This window comes from Camelus ferus, chromosome 23, assembly GCF_009834535.1.
Source record: "Camelus ferus isolate YT-003-E chromosome 23, BCGSAC_Cfer_1.0, whole genome shotgun sequence".
NCBI classification, from domain to species: Eukaryota; Metazoa; Chordata; class Mammalia; order Artiodactyla; family Camelidae; genus Camelus; species Camelus ferus.
This window is the reverse complement of record NC_045718.1, coordinates 31,171,954-31,195,256: the sequence shown is the minus strand read 5'-3', so window position 1 is coordinate 31,195,256 and position 23,303 is coordinate 31,171,954. Positions and strand designations below refer to the sequence as shown.

General features: G+C 37.1%; 1 protein-coding gene and 1 non-coding gene across 6 annotated transcripts in view; one reads left to right on the top strand and one right to left on the bottom strand.

Moving 5' to 3' along the window:
• Positions 1-14,398, bottom strand: part of NVL (nuclear VCP like) — a 79,402-nt gene extending 65,004 nt beyond the window's left edge. For 2 of the 5 annotated variants that reach the window (XM_014562138.2, XM_032466619.1), the window contains exons 1-9: positions 14,241-14,398; positions 10,759-10,832; positions 8,798-8,850; positions 8,613-8,712; positions 5,251-5,308; positions 4,269-4,541; positions 1,850-1,979; positions 1,567-1,643; positions 900-1,034 (exon numbers count right to left, since the gene is read on the bottom strand). In XM_014562138.2, coding sequence (XP_014417624.1) covers positions 900-1,034; positions 1,567-1,643; positions 1,850-1,979; positions 4,269-4,541; positions 5,251-5,308; positions 8,613-8,712; positions 8,798-8,850; positions 10,759-10,832; positions 14,241-14,297 — 957 coding nt within the window. In that variant the 5' untranslated portion in view covers positions 14,298-14,398. The remainder of the gene's footprint in view (positions 1-899; positions 1,035-1,566; positions 1,644-1,849; positions 1,980-4,268; positions 4,542-5,250; positions 5,309-8,612; positions 8,713-8,797; positions 8,851-10,758; positions 10,833-14,240) is intronic. The other 3 variants (XM_014562136.2, XM_014562139.2, XM_032466618.1) reach the window with 3 other exon arrangements.
• Positions 14,399-21,219: 6,821 nt separating this feature from the next.
• Positions 21,220-21,291, top strand: TRNAA-AGC. The gene has a single exon. It is a non-coding gene; the product is annotated as a tRNA-Ala (tRNA).
• The last annotated feature ends 2,012 nt before the right edge of the window (positions 21,292-23,303 follow it).

Sequence of the window (23,303 nt, the reverse complement as noted above, 5' to 3'; positions counted from 1 at the left end):
AAATTTCACTTCCTCAATGATACTCTCTTTGACCCTAACTTGTAACTTGGGTTAAGACAACATACCAATGACATCCCACACAGCATTCTGCACTTCTTCTGTCTCCCACCCACTATAACTGTAACTATGAACAACATTTATTTGTATGAAAGACTGTTTAATGTCTGTCTCTCATATTTGATTGGAAAATTTCTTAATGATAACAAGTGAGTTTGTTGTACTTATCACTGTATTTCAACATCTGGCATGCAGCAGTCACACAAAAGATTTATTCAACAAACGAATACATGAGACAAATGGCTCAAGTTATCCTCTAAAAACAATTTTCTTTCATAAAGCACTATTTATTACTGATTAGTATAGTATGCTATTTTTCAAATTGAAGTTCCTTGGACATTTTGCATTTTACCACTCAATACAGTTTCTGAGAAATCTGATGGAACTAAAATTAAGATTGCTAACTTTTTACTTTGTTAAGTAAGTATCTATTACCGCCATTTTAGAAAGGATATTTTAACACTAAAAAGTAAAAACCATGACTCTGAAAATGAAAATTCTGAGTAAAGTTAGCTCTATAAAAAACAGTACAATTTTGTTTCCTTATTTTACTGCTCTTGAAAAACACTGGCTTAAAGAGAGTAAGAAATAACTGAAATGTAAAATAATGTAAAAAAAGGGTTGTTTACAGCTATAGTATTTTGCTTCCCACCCAATCCTTGCCACATAAATAACTGGATGCATTAAAAAAAAAAAGTGTCTCACAAGTACGAGCATGAAGAGATTAAAAAAAAAAAATGAAGAAGGGATCAATCCTCCTGAGAATATGCCAAGTCTGGTTCAAGATGACCAGAGAGAAAAAACAAAAATAACAAAAGCAAACAAGTGTCAGCAAATCTCACCCCAGCAATCGCATGTGCAAGTAATGTCTTCCCACAGCCTGGTGGTCCATGAAGGAGAACTCCGCGAGGGGGTATGACACCCAGGTGGTGGTACACCTCTGGGTGACGCATGTGTATGAGCATCTTGCAGACCTCCTGGCAGGGAATAAATAGGAAAGATGTCCTTCACAGTCTCAAAGAGAATTAACGTGGAATGAAATGTCCTATTCTTTGGAGCAGCAAAATATAATAGAGTATTGGCTTTTACACTTCCACCTGAGTTTGAACCCCAGCTCTGATATCTGAACCTCTCTGAGCTTCCACTTCCTAAGCTGTGATAGTATCAACCTTGCAGATATAATGAAAAGTAACTAGCATGGTAAAAGGAACAGAGTAAACACACAAAAGAACAAATGGTAACTGTTATTATTATAACTGTGAAAGTAACATTCCTTATAAAGCATCTATCTTATGCACATTATAATTTAAATGGTGAAAGAGATGTAAGTATTATGGTTCTTTTATTCCTAAACACTCTGAAAGGTACAGTCAGGCTTGCCCTTCTCACCTTCTGGGCCTCCTTTTCTACACTCAGTTCCTAACAGACACAAAGGGGAAGGCTTTGCTTGACTATCTGATTGGCAATATACCCCTCCCTCTGAGTGAGAAATTCTGAATTTGAACTAACTTTTAATGTTGCATCATTGCCTCCAACATCTTCAAACTTCACGTTGGAGATTTGCAGGTCTAGGCCCCTGGCTTTGGCTGGTAAACAAAAAAGGAGGAGGTGATAAGATTAGTGATTCAGTAGTAACCCAGAACTATACCGAATAATCTTTAAGTAAACAAAGCTCCATTAGATACTAAAACATTTTCTCATGTATGTCACTGCACATAGAAGGTCCCCTAACTGAAACAGTTTGTATTCAGAGCAAACACAGTCGCCACCCACCACGAGACTCGCATCTCACCTTTTTTTTCCAGGATAGCTTCTATTTCTCCATCTACCTCCTGAAGATCTTCTTTCTTCCTTTTGCTTCCTTTGCTATTTAGCCTGCCTTTTCTTTTTTTATTACTCTCCAGAAGAGAATCTTTTGAGTCCTGGGAAGAAATTTAAATATGCCATGCTTGAAATTATAATGCCAATAATTTTTTAAAAAGATGGGCATTGTTTTAAAAAAATCCATTCCTGCCCTAGCACTTTCACCCCTGTTAGCTATTTCCAACCTCTTTGCTTAAGGATGTTCTCTGCTTGGGGATGTCATGCACAGCTGATATCCTAACGTTTGAAAACCTCCTCTCATCTTCTAGTTATAACCAATCACTTCTTCACACTCCCAGAACAATGAACTTGCAACTTTATTAAGCGTATCATAACCTGCCTTGTATTCACATGCCTATGTCTCTCTCATTGAATTGTGGGCTTTTGGAGTTAAGACACTAAAGTTCATCTCACTGACTCTTTTACATAGTTGGTGTTTATCTGCTGTCTGACCAATCACTAAATTAAATATGACAGAGTTGCTCTGACAGCCATAAAAAAGTATTAAGCCAACGTAAGAGTCAAGCTCTTTCCCTGACCTTGCCAACCACAATAATGTTCTTTAAAGACAAAATAATTAAATAGACTTGGAAAAGGTCCATTAATAATTCAAAAGGGGAGGAAACGGGTTTTGCCAAATCAAAGAGCTTGGTGCCTGAAAAACACTTAGAGCACTGCTGTCCAAAAGAAAAATACCATCCACATATGTAATTTTAAATATTCTAGTAGCCACATTCAAAAAAGGAAAAAAGAAACAAGGTGAAAAAATTTAAAAGTCTATTTTATTTAACCAAATATACTTAAAACATTACCATTCCAACAAAGTCAGTGTAAAAAATTATTAATGAGATGTTTTGTATTGGTTTTGTAGTAAGTCATCAAAGTCCAATGTGTAGTTGATGCTTATAGTACATCTCAATTCAGACGATAAAAGTTTCAAAACTTGAGTCGTATTTAGATTTCATAAAATTAACAGCTGAAAAAGCAGATTCTCATACCCAATTTGTTTCAAACATACTTAGAAGTTTTCTAATAACTTAACTGTCTTCAACTCCTCATTGGCATTAGCCTTATCTCAAGTGCTCAACAGCCACATGTAGCTAATACTTCCCACACTGGACAGTGAGCCCTGGGACACATTCACTCTATTGGGAGACAGATTACCTTAAACTCCTTCTCTGCCAGGTGCAAAAAGAATTAGGTAAGAATGATGTCTACTGTGTTCAGTTTGTGATAATTCATCAAGCTTTACTTTATGTATGATATATTTCAATCTAAAAAGGTTTAAAAAAAGTTGTCTACTTACTCTATCCATTTTCATAGTGTACCCATTTATGTTGGATTGGACCCCTCAAGGCATCATCTTAAACTGAAAATAAAGCACACTGCTGTTTCAGCAGCTGTCCTCCCTTCTTCCTACGCCCATCCACTTTCTGTAATACACACCCAAAGTAGTTATTCTTTAACTCTCACTAGTAAACGCATCTCAGGAAGTTTATCAGGCACTATTTCAACAAAATGACTACTATATGTTAGACATTATTTTAGCCAGGAACACATTATGAAACAAAGTCCCTCCTCCCCTGGAGCTGCCATTCTAATGAAAACAAACCAACTAAACAATTATACAGGGTCATTTTAAGTACTTAAAAAAAAAAAAGTGATTATTAAGTACTTTAAAAAAAAAAGCAAGAAGGGCTAGGAAATAGTATCCAATGTGTTAGCGTACATGTCAGGGAAAGCCTCTCTGAGAAGATTACATGGGAAGAGAGGTGTGAAGAGCTGATGGAGTGAGCCACCGGAATCTGGGGAAAGGTGTCCCAGACAGAAAGTACAAGGGTAAATGTCCCAAGTGAGAGGGTGCTTGGTATGTTTTAGAAACAGGAAGCAGCCCAGCTGTGGCTGAAGCAATCTAGGAAGTCAGGGAGGAGGGGAGCAGGAGATAAGACTAAAGAAGATGCCAAATCATATGGGGCTTTACTGGCAACTGCAAGATCTCTGATTTTAGACTGAATGAAGTCATTGCAAGGGGGGGTTTAATAAAAGAATGACAATGATTTGACTTAACTTGTAAAAAAAGGTATCTGAGTGAAGAATAAACTAGGGGGAAAGGAATGGAAGCAGACTCCAGCTGGAAGGTTATTTCAGTAGTTAAGGCCAGAAAGAGCAGAGGCTTGGACTAGGATGAAAATCATGGTGGTAGTGGGAGGTGATCAAATTCTATATGTATTTCCAAGTTCCTGTGTCTTTTACAAAACACAGGAATGTGCTTGTTGAATTCAATGATTCAATGAAAAGGTTGTAATGTGCTCTGACCACGTGGGGCTAAAACTTCATTATAAAGATACCTCTATTTCAGATATTGGCTTCTTATGATTACTTTTCTCATCTGATAGGTCCGAGAAAAAACTGTCTTTCCTTCCACCTGGGGTTTTGTCAATAAACCATCCTCCTTCAGAACTTCTGGCAGAGGTCTTCAAAGGAATGGAGCCTGTTTTGGAAGTTATCCGTTCTGTTGAAACGGCGGTTTCTCTTTGCTCCATCTCGGGAGTACTTGAAACAGAATCAGGATTTCCTTTACGATATAAGGAGAGCAGGGAGCTGTTCATATGATTTGCTGACTGGCAGAAACATGAGTTTAGCATAAATTACTCAATAGGTACTCACGAAAGTTTGATTATCTATATTAAGAAGCTTTCTCCATTTCCCTTTCAACACCTCCTCTCAAAATATTTACAGTCAGAAAATATAGATGTTCAACACAGGATAATAGTCAAACCTTTACTATTAAATAGAATGCACCCCCTCCAGTCCAGGTTAATGTACAAATTTATAACTAGCAATTAAAAACCAAATAAGAGTGGTTGTTTTTAAAAAAATATAATAGAAGCAAGCATGAAAATGAGATGGTAGTCAATGAGTCACTACTACCCCACCGATTCAAACTGGATTAAATCTAACAGTATCATCATGACTTTGTTAATAAATTCATACTGCTCTTTAATCCAAGTCTATTTATTGGCAATGCCACCTCTTCTGCAGAAAATGTGTACTTTTCTCCATTTTTATTATTAATCCCCCTTTCTATTCTTGTCTGTCCTTATTTCTGGCCATTCTCTTCCCCTCTCTTTCCCTGTATAACAGGCTATGCACACCAATACTGGAAAGATGGCTAATTCAAGAGTTCATCAATGCTGTACCCAGGAAATATTCAATTATCTACTGATGAAGATGTCAAAAGTCTCTTATTCTATTCCTTACTGATCTTTTCTATGGAGGGTTCTTAATGATTTTTAAAAAATCAGTTTGTCCATTAAACATCTGGCTTACCTGTGGATCTGGGTATTCTTCTGCATTTGAATCATCATCAGAATAGCTTTCAGTATACCTTAGTAAAAATAAGAAAAGAAATATTTTAAAGTTTTCTCCCACATCCTAAAAAATTACTACTCAAAACGAGAAAATATACTGAGGCAAAATATTATGGTGGTTAAGAGCCCAGGGTTTGGAATCAGAGAAATGTGGATTCAAAATCCAGCTTAACCAGTTACCAGTTTCTACTCAACCTCAGCTTCCTTACCTATAAAATGTAGATAATAAATAATGTCCATCTCATTGGTTTATCAGAGGATTGAAAGAAAGCTTGCAAAGTCCTCAGCACACAGCAAGTGCTTAAGAACCTGTGGTTACCTTTATCCTAGCAAAGTGACATACAAATTTCCATCAGATCCACGGGTCTCATTTAGGAACGTAAGATGCCAGTAGAAGAAATATTCCCACAAGCCATAATTAAGCAGTTTGACTAACAAATTCAACATGGCCAAGCCATGTGACCAAATGTAACTTTTCTAAGACCATTCATGAGAAATGAAGGTACAAAGAATTTTTCATATAATCTGGCCAAAACCAAGTATTAAATCCTAATAACTACAAATTGAGAATGCAGCCTCAGTTCATTATTACTGAGAGTTGGTATCTGATAGCTTCAAGTAACTAGAGGACTACACTACTATTTAATACAGCTTTTTAGAAAATAAATAAGGACTTTTCCTAAGTAAAAAAATGCTATGCCCCACCTTTATAATTAAGACATGAATTCTTTTGTCATTATTCATTAAATTCACTTTATATAATTTGGGGCTTTTCTAATCAATGTAACAAGGGTGGATTATTCAAACATTTGGAAAAAAATTATTTTGCCCTATAATCTATGCCCTACAAATAAAATTAATTATAAGTTAACAAAATTAATTTTAAAGAGTTAAATGAAATAGCATTAAAGTATAAGAAAAAAGTACAGGTAATTATTCTATATACTCTTGTCATAGAGATCTTTTCTAAACATATCAGCATAAACCATAAAGGAAAAACTGAAAGATTTGACTAGGCAAAGATGCAAAACTTATCTAATCAAAACACACTAAAAACAAAAATAAAAATCAAATGGCAAACTGTGACAAGCATCTGTAATACATACAAAAAGAGGTGCTATTTTATACAAAGAGCTCTGACAACTAACAAGGAAAATTCAAGTAGCTCTCAAGTGAAAGACAAAACCCATACACAAGCAATTCACAAAGGAAACATGAAACAATAAAAAAAATTTAACCTCACTAGTTATCAAAAAATCACAAATAAAAATTATATGATCAATTTTTGTCTATAAAACTAGCAGAGATTAAATAATAGTATAACTAGGATTGCAAAGGTAAAGAGAAATGCAGTCTTTATACAAAGATGTTGGGAATATAAACCGAGGCAACTTTTTTTGGATGGCAACTCCAAATGTACCAGGAATCTCAAAAATATAAATCTTTTTGACCCTAGAAATACTACCTCAGGAATTAACATAAAAAAGAGACATGTGTACAAAGATATATGCACTAAAGGATTATTTATTATATGTACAACAGTGCAAAACTAGAAACAACTAAATGTTCACAAATGCAAAACCTGTTGTGAAAATTATAGTAAACCCAAATGCAAAAGCAGCAGCTATAAAGAATTAAAAGGAGCTATCACCACAGATCCTATAGTTATAAAAAGGAAACAAGACAATATTTTGAAAACTTTATGCCAACAAATGCCACAGCTTAGGTGAAATGAACAAATTTCTTTAAAAGTACAACCTACCAACTCTGATAAAAGAAAAAAATAAATAGGAAGAGTCCTAAATTTTGCAAAATTAAATGTTATCAAACTCCCTTCCATAAAAAGACTCTAGGTCTGGGTGAATTTAAGATGAATTCTAACAAACACTCAAGAATGAAATAACAGTAATATTACACAAACTTTTTCATTAACTAGAGACCCAAAAAACCCCATTTTCCAATGGATATTATGAGGCCAGTATAACCCTAATACCAAAATCTGACAAAGACACTGCAAAAAAAGAAAGGAAAAGAATTCAGACCAATATGAATACAGATGCAAACTAGGAATACTAGGAAACTTCCTCAGTCTGCTAAAGGGCATCTATTAAAAAACCTATAGCTAACATCACATTTATAATGAAAGACTCTAAAATTAAAGACTGACCATATCAAGTGTTGGTAATATGTGGAACTAGTGAAACTCTCAAATACTGCTGATGTAAAGGTAAAATGGAAACACACTTTAAAAATAGTTTGGCAGTTTCTTATAATGTTAAATACACAGTACCATATGACTCAGCTATTCCACTCCCAGGTATTTACCAAAGAAAATGAAAACATTCTCCACATAAACTCCTTCAGATAAGTGATGACAGCAGCTTTATCTTTAATAACCAAAAACTGGAAACAATGAACTGTCTAATAATAGATAAATGGATAAAAAATCACAGCATGTACATACACACATAGAGCAGTAAAAAGCAATGGAACAATGACACGCATAATGTTGATAAATCTCAAAATCATTATCCTGAGTGAAAGAATCCAGATTTTAAGAATATATACTCACTGATTTCATTTATATAAAGTTCTAGAAAATGCAAATATATAGTGACAGAAAGCAAATCAATGGCTGTCTCAGAACAGGATGGAAGGAGAAATAAATTGCAAATGGGCACAAGAAAACTTGTGGGGTTGATGGAAATGTTCAGTGTCTTGCCTTCAGTGATGATTTAATGAGCATATACACACGTCAAAACTCAACAAATAGTACATTTTAAAAATGTACAGCTTATTGTATGTCAATTACACTGCAACACAGTTATAAAAAACTTAATATTATTTCCTAAACACAAAATTAATTGGCAATTCTTATGTACTTGCCATTGTATTAGGGCAGACAAAAACAAAGATAATGAGACAGTTCTGTTGGTAATGCAAACACGTAAACAAATAATCTCCAAGCCATATGACAGAAGCATTGTAATAAATATCTTCAACTAGGAGTTAAGGAAACACTGAGAAAGGAGTCCAAAAAGGCTTGAAAAGGCAGTAACATAGCCTTTCAAGGCTAAGCTTATAAAGGAAATAAACACTCCAGCTACAGAAAACTACCCCTACAAAGGCACAAAGAAAGAATCTAATCTCTTTGGGGAACAGTGAGCATTCAGTACGTCTGAAATAAAAGACTGGAGAGGTTAGAAAAGTGTAACGCAGGGCCTCATTGGCAATGAAGAGCGACTAGAAGTTTTACAAGCAGGAATGAAATATGATCAGGTTCATGTTTTAGGAAAAAACCCTCCATTCTGTAATCCTTACTCATTATCCTCTTCATTGTGTCTTGCTCTTTTGGCCAGGTGTTCATCTTCTAATTCTGCTAGGTCCTTAAGTCCTTTTTCACTACTAATTATGCTAAATACTGAAACAAAAAGGAAAAGCCATGAGCTAAGGCAATTCTTTCTACGATTTTATTAATAATTCAGGTCTACCACTAAAAGACTCACCTTTTTCTACCTGAATCCTAAAAGCATTTCTTTTTCTTCGACCATAGTCTATACTGGAAAATATAACAAGAAGTTTAGTACAGTGGTCCTCATCAATATTTTTCCATTAAGCTCAATCTAAATTGATCACATAAATTTGCAAGAATATACGATTATGCCATTGTATTCACACTGACAATAACCTATTTCCAAACAATTTCTGACTTTGTATTTTTACTACTGTAATTTTTCTTGATTAAAAATGAGGTTATAGCAGCAGCAACATTGCCAGCTTATACTGAAGAAGACAGAGAAGGGATGAAATGAAGGAAGGCCGTTGGACTTTTTGGATTCTACAAGACAGGCCAAAACAGCAATGCAGCTGCGAATACGTTATCCTTCAAGAAAAGGGAAGAAGGACTCCAAAGGAGGCTCCAAAGTTGGCAGGGCTACCACTGACACCACACACCCAGAGGCACAGGCCCAAGGAAAGGCACTGTCTCCTCCTCAGTTCCAGGCAGGGCAGTCATCCCAGTGAGCCCACGGGGGAGAGCATCTGGCAGAGCATTGAGCTAAAGAGGGATTCGCCCTGCTAGGTTTCGGACTCGCTTGAGATTATGACCCAATTTCTCCCTCTTGGAATGAGAATGTCTATCCTATGCCTGTCCCACTATTGTATTTCAGAAACAGATACCTTGTCTGATGTCATAAGTTCACAGCTTGAGAGAAATTTTGCCTCAGGAGAAAACATACCTCCAGTCACACCCATACCTGAGTCAGATGATATTCAGGTAAGATTTTGGATTTAGAGTTGATGTCAATAGGTTAAGACCTTTGGAGTCTCTGGTGTGGAGTGAATGAATTTGTAAACAATAAAGACATGAATTTTGGGGGGCAAGAAGCACAATGTTATAGGCTGAATTGTATCCCCCCAAAATTCACATTTAAGTCCTAATCCTCAGTACCTCAGGATGTGACTGTATTTGGAGACAGGGTCTGTAAAGACGTAATTAAGGTAAAATGAGGTCATCTGTGTAGGCCCTAATCCAGGATGACTGATGTCTTTACAAGAAGAGATTAGGATACAGAGACACACAGAGGAAAGACCATGTGAAGACATAAGGAGAAGACAGCTATCTGCAAGTCAGGGAAAGATCTCAAAAGAAACCAGTCCTGACAATGCCTTGACCTTGGACTTGAAGCCTCCACGACTTTAAAAAATTAAATTTCTGTTGTTTAACCCACCTAGTCTCTTTTTAAAGGCAGCCTTAACAAACTAACATACAGACTAAAGAGAGGAAGAAAATAGACACTGAAATATACAAAGAAGAGATAATTAATGAGGTAAAATATCAGAAGAGGCGGGATTAGAGGCACAAGAGAAGGATTTAATCTTCAGTGGAAAGACCAAACAAGTGATACATTTTTAGATAGTCAAGAAGTTGAGGGAGATCATGCCTGATAGTTTTAATTTTTTTGGGGGGGGTGGGGGGGGTAATTAGGTTTTTACTTATTTTAATGGAGGTACTGGGGACTGAACTCAGGGCCTTCTGCGTGCTAGGCACGTACTCTATCACTAAGCTATGCCCTTCCTCCACTAATTTTTTAATGAAGCAAGAAAAGAAGTAATACTCCTGAACAGGCAATAAGGTACTGAAACATAAGGAGTCATTCCCCTTAGTAACAAGGACAGCATACTGTATATAACAGGTGCTTGACAAATGTTTGCATTAATAAATTGAATTATAAACTTATGGACTGGTAAACTAATGCCAGCTATTAACATCAATTGGAAATGTAGGCAGAACAAAAACTTCAAAAATGGTAGGAAAGAAGAGGGAGGGTATATAGCTCAGTGGTAGAGCACATGCTCAGCATGCACAAGGTTCTGGGTTCAAACCCCAGTACCTCCATTAAAAATTTTTTTTCTTTTTTTCAATGGTAAGAAAGAAAAGCAAGATCTGGAGGCAAAATTTCTTTACCTGTACATTCTTTGTAAATCAGATGCTAAAACTCCAGTGTCCACATACTTGCCACATCTGTTACTGGTGAGGTACTAAAACAGAAAACACAATAAATACGAAATAATATTTCAAACTTGGTGATTTTAATCAACAAATAATAGATTGAGCTTTTCAAACATGTTATACTTTAATGTAAACTCTTCATCAATAAAGCATACCAGAAATATACATAAAAATCACTGAATAATTAAGTCAAATCAAAGAATTTAACTGTTATTAATCACCATGACAACACAAGAACAGTAACTAGAATAGCTATAAGGTAGTAGGTGAGGACTTAACTATATCCTAGGTTCCCAAAATACCAGAATAAAGATGAAACTCATATGGACTCCAAGGGATATTTTAAAGTTGAGGGAACACAGTAATACTGACATTTGTCCAACATGACAGGAACTACTCTTAATCCCTGAACAACACAGGTTTGAACTGACCAGTCCATTTATACATGGATTTTTTTTCAAGAAATATCTATTAGAGTACTACATGATCCCGGGTTGGTTGAATCTGCCGATGACGAACCACAGATATGAAGAGCCAACTGTAAAGTTATACACAGATTTGAGCGGAGGTCAGCATCCCTAACCCCCACGTTATTTAAGGGTCAACTGCACTAACCTGAAACAATACATGGTTTCAATATTAAATCACCTTTTGATGATGTTCTGTCTTTGCAAAACTGGGTTTTCAGCATTCTCAGTAAGAAAAATGTAGAACAGGAAATGAGAGTGGCAGTGTAAATCTCATCACAAGGTGTGAGAAGCTGTGCAGTGCCCAACAGGCACATAAATCCCACTACTAAGTAACTGTGGTTATTTAAGAAATAAATACAAATGTATTAACTTTGTTTCAATTTCTATATATTATTTTTTTTCAAAGAGCTACTAAGTTATTTGGACTAAATAGTTATTAAGTTGCTTGAGCCTAACTACTTAATAAACAGACCTATTAGGTATTATTTTTGGCCTAGGAGCACCATGAAAAATCTACTGAGAAACCAAGAGCCTGGTAAACCTGTTCTAGGGGGCCTTTTACACACTGTCTCTTTTAGTACTCACAATTCTATGATGTTCATGTTAGTCTCTCCCATTTTACATGAGGGCTTAGAAGGTTAATTACTTGCCTTTCAGCACATAAGTTACAGGGTCAGATTTCAAATCTGGAATGAAACAACTTCCAAGTTTCAATACTTGCTAGTTATCCAGTTTAGGTTCCCCACTTTACACAGCAATTTCTTCTCAAGGATCCCTAACACTGGTAACAGTGTCTGCATAAATGCCTCCAATGACAAGAGACTAGGTGTCCAAAGCTGGACTGTTCTAGTTAGTCTTCCCCTTCTTTGGACTCCTATAGCATGCTGTCATTTACTACAGTTAATTCTGAATTATACATATATATATTTATCTTATACCCACTGCAAACTAAAAAGCAACAGAACTAAAACCACTTTAATCTACTAAGTTTGGGAGTCATCTGTCATGCAGCAATAGATAACTAATATGCTAAAAGGAGGCAAATGTACTACTTGTGGAAAGATGTCTAAAATATACTGCTAGTGAAACAAGCAAGCAGCAGAATAGATGCAGATGAGCCCATGTTTGTGATTTATAATGAAATTAATATATCTACTAAGTGCATGTATGCATACAAAATTTTAAGAAAAATACAACAGAAACTCTCTAGGTTACCTGTGGAGAAGTGGAGTGGAGATGAAAGGAATTTTTTCTTTTCATTTTTATACCGTCTTTTATTTTAAACCATAAGAACCCATTACTTTAATAATGAACCAAAGTAAAAGCAATAGAGGAAAACTGCTAACGTCAAATGCTGAAGAGCAGTCAAGTGTGGCGAGGACGGGGAAGAGACCACTGGCTTCAGCCATTAGGCGTTGCTGCTCAGAGACCTGAATAAAGTGAAGCAGCAAGTTGCACAAACATTCAAAGCAACAGTAATTGAGAGTGAGTGAACTGCAAGAGCAAAAGTCCTATGCTCGGCATGCTGGGAAGTTCCATGTGGAAAGGACAGTGTAATCAAGGCAGAGAGCAAAAGGGGAAAAAAAGCAATGGACAAAAAGGTAGACAAGGGCCAAAATATGGAGGGCTTCTGAGGATGGGTTTTACTCCAAATGTCTGAGTCCTCCAAAAGGTTTTCAGCAGGGCCCTGGCAAACTCCAATTTTCCCTTTAAAAGGATCTCCCTAGCTGCTCTGCGGGGAAAAGCCTTTAAGTAAAACTAGAATCAGAGAGATGAGTTAGAAGGCTACTGCAATAGCCTGATAGAGAGAGGGGTTTGGACTAGGATGGTTAGAAGAGGAGATGGTAAAAAGTGGTTGGGTTTGAAACATATTTCGAAGGTAAAGCCAAATAGGTTGCTAATTACTTAATTGGTTACAGGAAACAAGTATCAGGATGATTCTTAAGGTTTCTGGTCTTAACAAATGGATGGATGGGGATGTGATTTACTGAATTAGAGAACACGAAGAAAGAACAGGTTTGGAGGAGAATATCAAAAGTTCCGTATGGATATGTTAAATTGAAGATAACTATCCGACCCTCAAGAGGTGCTGAATAGGTAGCTGGATATATCAATCCGGAATTCAAGTTTAATCTGCACTGGATTATAATATAAAAATAAATTTAGGAATCATGAATGTATAGATAGTATTTAAAGGTTTTAGACTGGACCACCTAAAAGTGTGGACAGGTAAGAGAGGAGTATGAGGATAAAGAAAGAGAAGGTAAGAGCTCAGGGTCTCAGAGCACTTCCAACATTTAAAGATGGTAGGAAGGGATGGTAGGAAGGGAAAAAAGGAGATTGTATAGAGGCCGGCAGAAAAACAAAGAGAGTATACACAGCTCTTCAGGTCTCTCTCCCTTTCTTCTAAGATTGCGTGCATTACTGTACCATTCCCAGACATTTACCGCAGAATGCTTTCTATTGATGATTATGAAAATGGAGGAAAAAAATCTATAGGTAAAGTGTCTATTACAAAGTCAGATCTAGAATACTTATTTTTACGGTGTTCCAAGTGACCCCATTTTCTTGGAAATGGACATTAACGTATTTTTTATGGCCCCCAAAGCGGCCTCTTCCACATTTCCTTTCTCTCCCAACTTCAGAAGACAGGAAGATTTAAACTCAAAGGCCATCACCTCTCCCCTTACTGAGCTCCGCTGAGGTCGACCAGATCCCAGCAGGCCCGGGTCATCAAGCAGCAGCCTCCCACAGTCCCCGGCCCCTCCTTGAAACCCCGCCCCACAGGCTAGAGGGAAGGCCTTGAACCACCCGAGGAGGAGTGGAGGTGTCAACAGCCCCACCCGAACCCAGGCCAGAGTAGGCGGCTAGTCGAGTTCCACCTGGGAGCCGCCCAAGAAAGGGCCTCCGGTGCCCTTGAGCAGCGAACGGGGCCCGCTTTGAGGCTCTGCGATACAGGGTACAGACCTGGGTGACACGTTGCTTCAGCTTATTATCCACGAACCTGGCGGGTCTGGGCTTCATCTCGTCTGTCTCCGACGCCGCAGCCTCGGCTTCACGGGAGACGGGGGCCTCCCTGAGGCTGCCCGCGGCGATCGCCGGGCCAGCCGCCCTCGAAATGCCCTGCAACCGGCCTAGGCCGGGCCGATCCGCTCAGGATTTTTGTACCGCGAGTGAGGGGAAAAAACTGCCAAGAACAAGGAGAAGACTTGGAAACAGTAGGGAGTTTTTAGAAGTATTATTTTACAGGCTTGTCAACAGGCCTTGGATGACAAGGACCCCTTTGAACACGCTCAACTTTATTGTTCCCAATTGGGCGGACACGCGCATGCGGCGGCTGCGGGGAAGTTCCCGCCCTGGCTTGGTCGCTTCGTCTGTTGGTAACAGGTTTCGTTTGTCACTTTCCAGGCGTTCCAGCCACACCTTATTTGCATGCATAGTTAGTTTTGACCAAGAATCTTACAAAATCAAAACAAATAATTAGGACGATTAGATTAGGGTAAAAAACACCACCATCCTGCTGTTTGTCTTTCCACCCCATGATTCACTGACGCACCACAAAGGAGCTAGGTGTCAAAAGGAAAGACTGGTTTACCCAGGTAACTAAACCATCTGTTACATTTGTAAATCATTCGATCTTATGCTGTTTTCGACAGGTAATTCATTGAGCAAATCCAGTGGCAGACTCCATCTTGGCCTAGAAACTGCCCAGAATTGTATTAAATGTATGTATTTGCCCCCGAGAAATTTATCCTGCAGCTAAGGAGACACAAAGAAAGGGACAATTATCAAAAAATTAACCAGCTTTAGTTTGCTTGTTTTAATCGCGTTTTCAGTTTTCTTACTTGAGGTCTTATTTGGCTTATAGTGGAGTCTAAGTCACGTATTGGGCTATGGAGAGGCAAGGCGAGGACATGAAATTAAGAGAAGGCAGAGAGATGTTGACAGTGTGGACAAAATGTTGCCTGCCATTTCAGTAAATAAAGGATGTTGTGGTCATAAAGCCATCAGCCACTGCAGCCACCCCGAACCTGAAGGGAATTCAGGATGCAGAAAAACAGGATACTGGCCCTAGATAGTTAAGGTACATATCAAAGGAATAATTTCAAAAAGCCCATACTCTTGCATCTTCCCGTATAGAGAAAAGCACTCAAATCATTAACTTGAGATGTGTGTTTTTTTTGATTAGCAGTAATCTTTTGATATTCGACTACATGGGTTTTGTTTGTTTTCCAGCAAAAACTCCTGTATATCCTTACCCCTCCCTTATCTCTTTGGAAGTTTCTCAGAGCTATTTGAAAGGCTGGTTCTCAGGCTATAGTCCTCAGTAAGTCTGCTGGATAAAATATAATTATCAACTTTTAGGTTATGCATTTTTTTCAGTCAACAGCAGATAATTTAATCTTCTAGTTGGGAATACCACTGACTTATATTCTGTTCAGAGTTCAGAGCCTACCATTGCTCTTTTTCTGTACACAGGATAAAGTATAGATTCTCACTCTGATATTCAAATATTGATCAATAAGATTCCAGCCTCATTTTTTACTTCTTCAGTATATAGGTATTCTGCATTTAGCTAAGTAACATTGCCTGCATTTATTCAGTCAATAAATATTTACTGAGGGGCTACTATGTCACAGGCCCTGGGTACAGCTAGGAAGAAACAGAAAAGATTCCTGCTTCTATGGGGCCTATGAAAGATAATGATATTAAACAGACAAACTATACACAAAACTTTGCTTTCACTGACTTTTCCCCTTACCTACAATGTCCATCCTAGCTTGCCTATAAGTTTCAGAATCCTAGCTAACCATCTCCCTTACAGCCTTTCCTGATATCTCTCGTTGTTAAAATCTTCACCCATTGAACCCTCCTTTCATTCAATCGACAAGTGTTCATTGAGTACATACCAGTATTCATTTCTGCCCTCCCCTTGAGTCATGTAGGGAAAAGCAAAATAATTCTAGTTGTAACTTTTTATAACATTTTAAATTAGATCAAGTATTTATGGGCTTGATTATATTAAACTTTAGCAAAGATTCCCTACAGCCAATAGCACAAATATATTCAATATGCAATAACTTTTTAAATGTAATATAATTCCGTGCATGCCAAAGTATCACATAAAGTAAGAGACTGAAGGCTCCAGCAGCATTACAACATATACAATAAACAGTGTAGTTTGTTAGTCTATAATTTGTTGTAGAATACTGTTCTACATTTAGGGTTGGGTTCATGGGTATGTGATCTGTGCAGTTGCAAAGGGCTTTGTGCTCAGAAGGGCTCCACCCTTGGTTTAATGCTTAGCTGTTGCTATCAGGAAATTCTTAATACTTTTTGAACTAGTTGTCCCTTATTTTAATTGTGCACTGGGCTCTCCCAGTTAGGTAGCTCATTTGGACCTTAAGTACTCTAGAGTGCAAACTTGTTAAGGACAAGGAGTTTACTGCATCAGTGCAGAAGGCAATAGTTGAAAGTGAGTTAATACTAAGTGTCAATAATGGTATGCTAGAACATTTTTTCATTGGAATTATTTCCAGTAATTGTCGCCCTGAAGACAATTTTACTTCAATTCCAGTATTCAGATTTTACAGTACTATACCTCTAAACTAAAAAGATTACTGAATGCATGTCCAGCTCAAGAACTTCCTGCAGTAATTGAAAAGTCCTCCATTCTTTGATGGTGCAACCCCACCTAGTGGTAATGGCACATTTTACCTTCTGTTCTTCACACCTTTGCGCTCCCAAATTTTGTATCTCAAGCAAACAGCCACTTGTCCAACTGTCGTTTTTAACTAGGGTGACCTATGTCCTAATTTACTCAAGACAGTCCCGATTTTTCCCTCTTGATTCAGCACGATTATTAATAGTATTCCCTTTGTGGAAATAAATGAAAAGTGCCCAAATGAGAACAGGCAAAGACTATTCAGAGCTTGCAATAATAACAAGGGACTTGGCCACTGTCACTTGCATATTGGCAGAGACTCTAAGGCAGGCAAAGGACTGGGAAAGCTTTATAGCTGAAAAAGGGAAGCCTTCAGATATGCCTTGCTTGAAGTCTGTTGGGACAGGGAAGTTCTGGGAGAACTAACTGGAAGCAGTTATGTGACTAGTTAGGAAAATGTACTTAGCTTTCTCTAGTTGGTCCTAAGTTTGAAGCATGGACAAAAATTAGGGAAGCTGTCAATGGAATCCTAGACATTTGGGGCCAATGTTACAGGGTTTATTGTTTGGCTTCCTGGATTGTTTGCTAGAGATAGTGTTCTGATTTCCTACAAGTCTGACTTGTAGATAGCAGGCTGGCTTCCTGATTTGGTTGCTGCAGATAATAGGCTGGTTTCCTGGGCTTAGTTGCTGCAGCCTCTAAGTTAGAGTTCTGGTTTTTTTTTTTTTTTTCAACAGGGTCTGGCCATTGTTCATTTGTATATTCAGTTTCTCACCTTCATCTCTCATAAGGATTCCAGTTTGGACAATGAATGATATGGTCATCTATGTACAATAGGAACATGGAAGAAAAGGTGAGTGTGCTTAGCAGAGGTTCCTTACCAAGGTTCAAGAGGGAGGTTGCCTGTATGCTGGGAGCTGGAGACTGAGTCTATGTCTATGTTTTGTGAGGTTAAGGAAAAAAAATCTTTGATCTGATTTATTTTATTTTGTAAATAATAATAATTCAGTTTTCTATCAAGTTTTTTCTCCTTTGAGACAATTGCCTTATTCATGTCCCTAATCTTGAATAGAAGGAAAATAATATTTTGAGCTGGTATTTTATACATTCAATCTACAAATGTTCATTGTCTACCATACGGCAGTTACTACGCTAAAGTCAGAGGATGCAGTGATGATCAAAAAGATATGGTCTTGGAACTTCTATTCCAGTAAGAGAGTCAGGCAGTGGGCTGGCAAAACAATAAACATATAATTACAATAATGATAAATAATGAGGAGTTCATAGCCCTTGGAACAGTACCTTTCATATAGAAGGTTTTCAGTGAGTAATGGCTAAGTAAAGGAATGAAAATTGTGACATCAATAATCAGGGTACTGTGATAGAGAATAACAAAGACAGCCTACCTCAGTCTGAGAAGTTAGTGGAAGACTTTCTGAGACCATGACATATAAGGACCTTGAGGATAGGAGGAACTGGTTGTGTTGGAAAAGAATTTCAGGTAGAGAGAGAGTGCAAAGGCCCTAAAGCAGGAAAGAAGTTGACCTGTTCTAGGAACAGAAAGAGAGGAATAAGAAAGAGAGAAATGAAACCTCTTTCTTATTTAAATCACCATTTTTTTAAGCCTTCTGCCATTCACAACCAACATTAGAGTGAATATAGGTTATTTGGAGGAATTTTAAAAGTTCAATATAAGATTAATGTGAAAGAGCAAATGACCGAGAAGAGCCAAAAGATTCTTGAATAGGAACTCAATGTGAAAACAACAAGGTCCTGCTGTATACCACGGAACTATATTCAACAGCTTGTAATAACCTATGATAAAAAAAGAATATATATATATATATATGTAACTGAATCACTATGCTATAGACCAGAAACTAACACAGCTCTGTAAATCAACTATACTTCAATTTAAAAGAGCTCTGTATCATTACTCTTTAAAAAAAAAAAGCTTTATTAAGCCTCAGGCCAAACAACATACTTGGTGGGAACGCAGCCCCACCCATCAGCAGACTTCCTGAGCCCTCAAACACTTCTAGACCTGCCACTAGACATGGCCCTACCTACCAGAGAGCCAGGACCAAGCTCCACCCAGCAATGGGCAGGCACCGACTCCTCCTGCTAGGCAACCTGCATAAGCCTCTAGTCTAGCCTCATCTACCAGGAGGCAGATATCAGAAACAAGAAAACAACGATCCCAAAGCTTGTGGAAGGAATCTGCCAGACTCTACCCTGGGACCCGCTGAATCCTGGCCCTTGGGTGACAAGAGAGAAGTGTACTGCTGGGACGCATAGGATGTCTCCCACAGAGGGCCACTTTTGCAAGGTCGAGAAAGTAACTAACCTGACTAAAAATATAAATAGAAAGTTAGACAATATGAGGCAGGAGAGGAATATCCTCCAGGCCAAAGCACAAGATAAAAATTCCAGAAGAAATAAGAGATGAGGAGATAGGCAATCTATACAAGAAAGCATTTAGAGTAATTGATTGTGAAGATTGTCAGAGAACTTGGAAAGAGAATAGATGCACAGAGCAGTTTTTAGCAAAGAGTTAGAAAATATAAATAATACCCAAACAGAGTTGGAGAATAAAATCACTGAAATGAATAACACACTAGAAGGAACCAAGAATAGACTAAATGAGGCAGAAGAACGGATCAATGATCTAGAAGACAGATTAGTGGAAATCACTACCGCAGAACAGAAGGAAAAAAAAGAATGAAAAGAAGTAGGATAGTTTAAGAGAACTCTGGGACTACATGAAGCCCACTAATAATCACATTATAGGGGTCCCAGAAAGAGAAGAGAGAGAAAGGACCTGAGAAAATATTTGAAGAGGTAATAGCTGAAAACTTCCCTAACTTGGGAAAGAAAACAGTCACCCAAGTCCAGGAAGTGCAGAGAGTTCCACACAGGATTAACTCAAAGAGGAACACACTGAGGCACATAGTAATCACATTGACAAAAATTAAAGATAAGGAGAAAATATTAAAATCAGTAAAAGAAAAGCAACAAATAACATGCACGAGAACTCCCATAAGATTATCACCTGGTTTTTCAGCAGAAACTCTACAGGTCAGAAGGGAGTGGCACGATATATTTAAAGTAATGAAAGAGAACAACTTACAACCAAGAATACTCTCCCCAGCAAAGCTCTTGTTCAGACTTGATGGAGAAATCAAAAGCTTAAAAGATAAAGAAAAACTAAAAGAATTCAGCACCACCAGACCAGTTTTACAACAAATGTTAAAGGGACTTCTCTAGTCATCAAACCATGAGAAAAGAGAACAAAAAGAAGAAGGAGTGAAAAAGACCTACAAAAGATTGCTTTGGCAATTTGGGGTCTTTCATGGTTCCATATAAATTTTGGAATTGTTTGTTCTAGTTCTGTGAAAAATGTCATGAGTATTTTGACAGGGATTGCATTGGATCTGTAGATTGCTTTGGGTATTACAGTCATTTTGATAATGTTGATTCTTCCAATCCAAGAGCACAAGATATCTTTCCATTTCTTGGTATCATCTTCAATTTTCTTCATTGGTGTTTTACAGTTTTCAGAGTGTAGGTAACCTCCTTGGTTAAGTTTATTTGTAGGTATTTTGCTGATTCAGATGCAATGGAAATGTTTATGCCAGTTATAAAACTCTGGTTTTTGACATGAAAAAAAAAGTGAATGAAGGGCCGCAAATGGCAAAATATCCTTCTTTTTTATGGGATAACAGCTACAGGAATCCTGGGAATTGCTGCTAATACTGGGGCAGTCCTGTCTCCCCTCATCATGATCCTAATGATGTATCCTGCCCACCTGCCCTGGATCATCTATGGAGTCTTCCCCATCCTCTCTGGTCTTGTTGTCCCACTCTTTCCTAAAACCAGAAATCAACCTCTGCCTGACTCCATCCAGGATGTGGGAAAGGAGAGAAAATTTTCAAGAAAAGCAAAGCAGGAAGATACCTTCATAAAAGTGACAACGTTTTAAGGAATTCCAGTAACTAATTGCTGATTCAAGAGCAAAATAAAAGAAAAAATGAGATAATGCCTAGATGCTGGAAAGTTTTATAAAGTAAACAAATAAAAATATATGATAGAAAAACAGAAAAAATGATGGATTAGTGGATAGACACAGGGATGAATACATATACATAGTAAATATTATACATACTCTGTTTAAATTTTTTCGTAACAAAATATTATAGGGCAGTGGGGGAGTATTAGGTAAATTTATGTGACCTATTATGGGAAAGTGTTACCAAATCAGAAAGTCCACCGTTTTGGTGGGGAGGTATAGCTCAGTGGTAGAGTGTGTGCTTAGCATGCACAAGGTCCTGGGTTCAATCCCCAGCACCTCCATTAAAATGAATAAACCTAATTACCTCCCCCTACAACAAAAATAAAATAAATAGGGGTGAGAAGGGATAAATTGGGAATTCAAAATTTGTACCTCTTCGGGAGTGATGGAAATGTTACCTATCTTGATTGTGGTGGGGTTTCATTGGTGTTCACATCCACCAAAAAATAAAAAATGAACTATTAAAAACTTTAGGTAAAAAGTTAAACAAAAAAGAATTCAAACCAAAATTGAATAAATACTGACTTTTTTTTTTTTTTTTTTTTTGTAGTTACTTTTACTGGAATTCTTTGTTTCCTCATTTGGGTTCAAGTTAATGTCCTTCATTTCAGCCAAAAGGACCAACATCCTTTACCTTTTTTGTAGGGCAGGTCTACTGGCAAAAGAGTCTCTCAATTTTTGTTTCTCTAGAAATGTCTTCATTTTTCCCACATTTAAATTTTTAAAAAAATTTTGGTAAAAAAAAACATGAAATAGAGTTTACCATCGTAACCATTTCTAAGTGTATATTTCAGTGGTGTTAACCATATTAACATTGAACAACAGATCTTTAGAACATTTTCATCATGCAAAACTGAAACTCTATACCCATTGAACAAAAAATTTCCATTTCCTCTTCACTCCAGCCCCTGGAGAACACCATTCTACTTTCTGTTTCTAAGAGTTTGACTATTAGAGTACCTCATATAAGTGGAATCTTATATGTGGCTGGCTTATTTCAATGTAGCATAGTATCCTCAATGTTCACCAATGTTGTAGCATGTGATAGGATATGCTTTTAAAGGCTGAATAATATTCCATTGCATTTATATACCACATCTTCTGTATCCATTTATCTGTCAATGGACTTGGCTTGTTTCTACCTCTTTGCTATTGTGAGTAATACTGCAATGAACACAGGTGTGCAAATATCTCTGCTAGATCTCACTTTCAATTTTTTTGGATATATACCCAGAAGTGGAATTGCTCAATTATGTGGTAACTCTTACTTTAAAATTTTAAGGAAACTTTCTTTCTCCTTCTCAAACCAAGTAATTTCAATTGGCCTATCTTTAAGTTTGCTTATTCTTCTTCTGCCTGCTCAAATCTGTTGTTGCAACTCTCTAGTGAATTTTTCATTTCAGTTATTTTACTTTTTAACTCCTTAATTTCTGTTTGGTTCTTTTCATATCTATCTATTAGTTTCTCTATTTGTTGAGACATCATTCTCACAGTATCCTTTAGTTTTTTTGTATGTGATTCTCTTTAGATTTTTGAGCATATTTTAAATAATTGATTTGAAGTCTCTGTCTAGTAAATCCAATGTCTTGGCCTCCTCAGAGACAGTTTCTATTAATTTCTTTTCATTTTGTGTATGGGCCGTACTTTCTTTTCATGCTTCATTATTGTTGTTGCTGTTGAAAACTGGACATTTTGAATGTTGTAATGTGACAACTCCCTCCCCAGGTTTTATTGTTGCTGCTTATTGTGGTTGTCATGTGCTTGTTTAGAAATTTTCTGAACTAATTTTATTAACTGTGTATTCTTTGTTGTGTGTGGCACCTAAATTCTCTGTTCCTTTAGCTTAGTGGTCAGCTAGTGACTCAACAGAGATTTTCTTAACTGCTGAGATTCAGTTGTTTTTTTCCTTGATCAAGCCTTTTTCTTGGTGCTGTAAACTTTTAATTAGTTTCTGAAGTTCTGATAAAGTTGATTTTGACTGTTTTGCCAGTTTATTTTTGGGGGTTTTGTGGAGAGAGAGACTTTTGGAGTTCCTTACCCTACCAGCTTCACTGATGTCACTCAAATTAATTGGTACTGACAATATGTGAACCCATATAAGCAGTAGAAAGATAGAGATCATTTCTATAAACCCTGAAATATTATCTTATGCCCCATCACAGTCAATCCACTGTTCTCTAAATATTGGTCACCAGTGAAATGCTTTCTGTTACTATATATTTGATTTTAGTTCGACTAGTTTCATATAATAGAATCATGTAGTATGTACTCTTTTGTTTCTAATTTCTCTTGC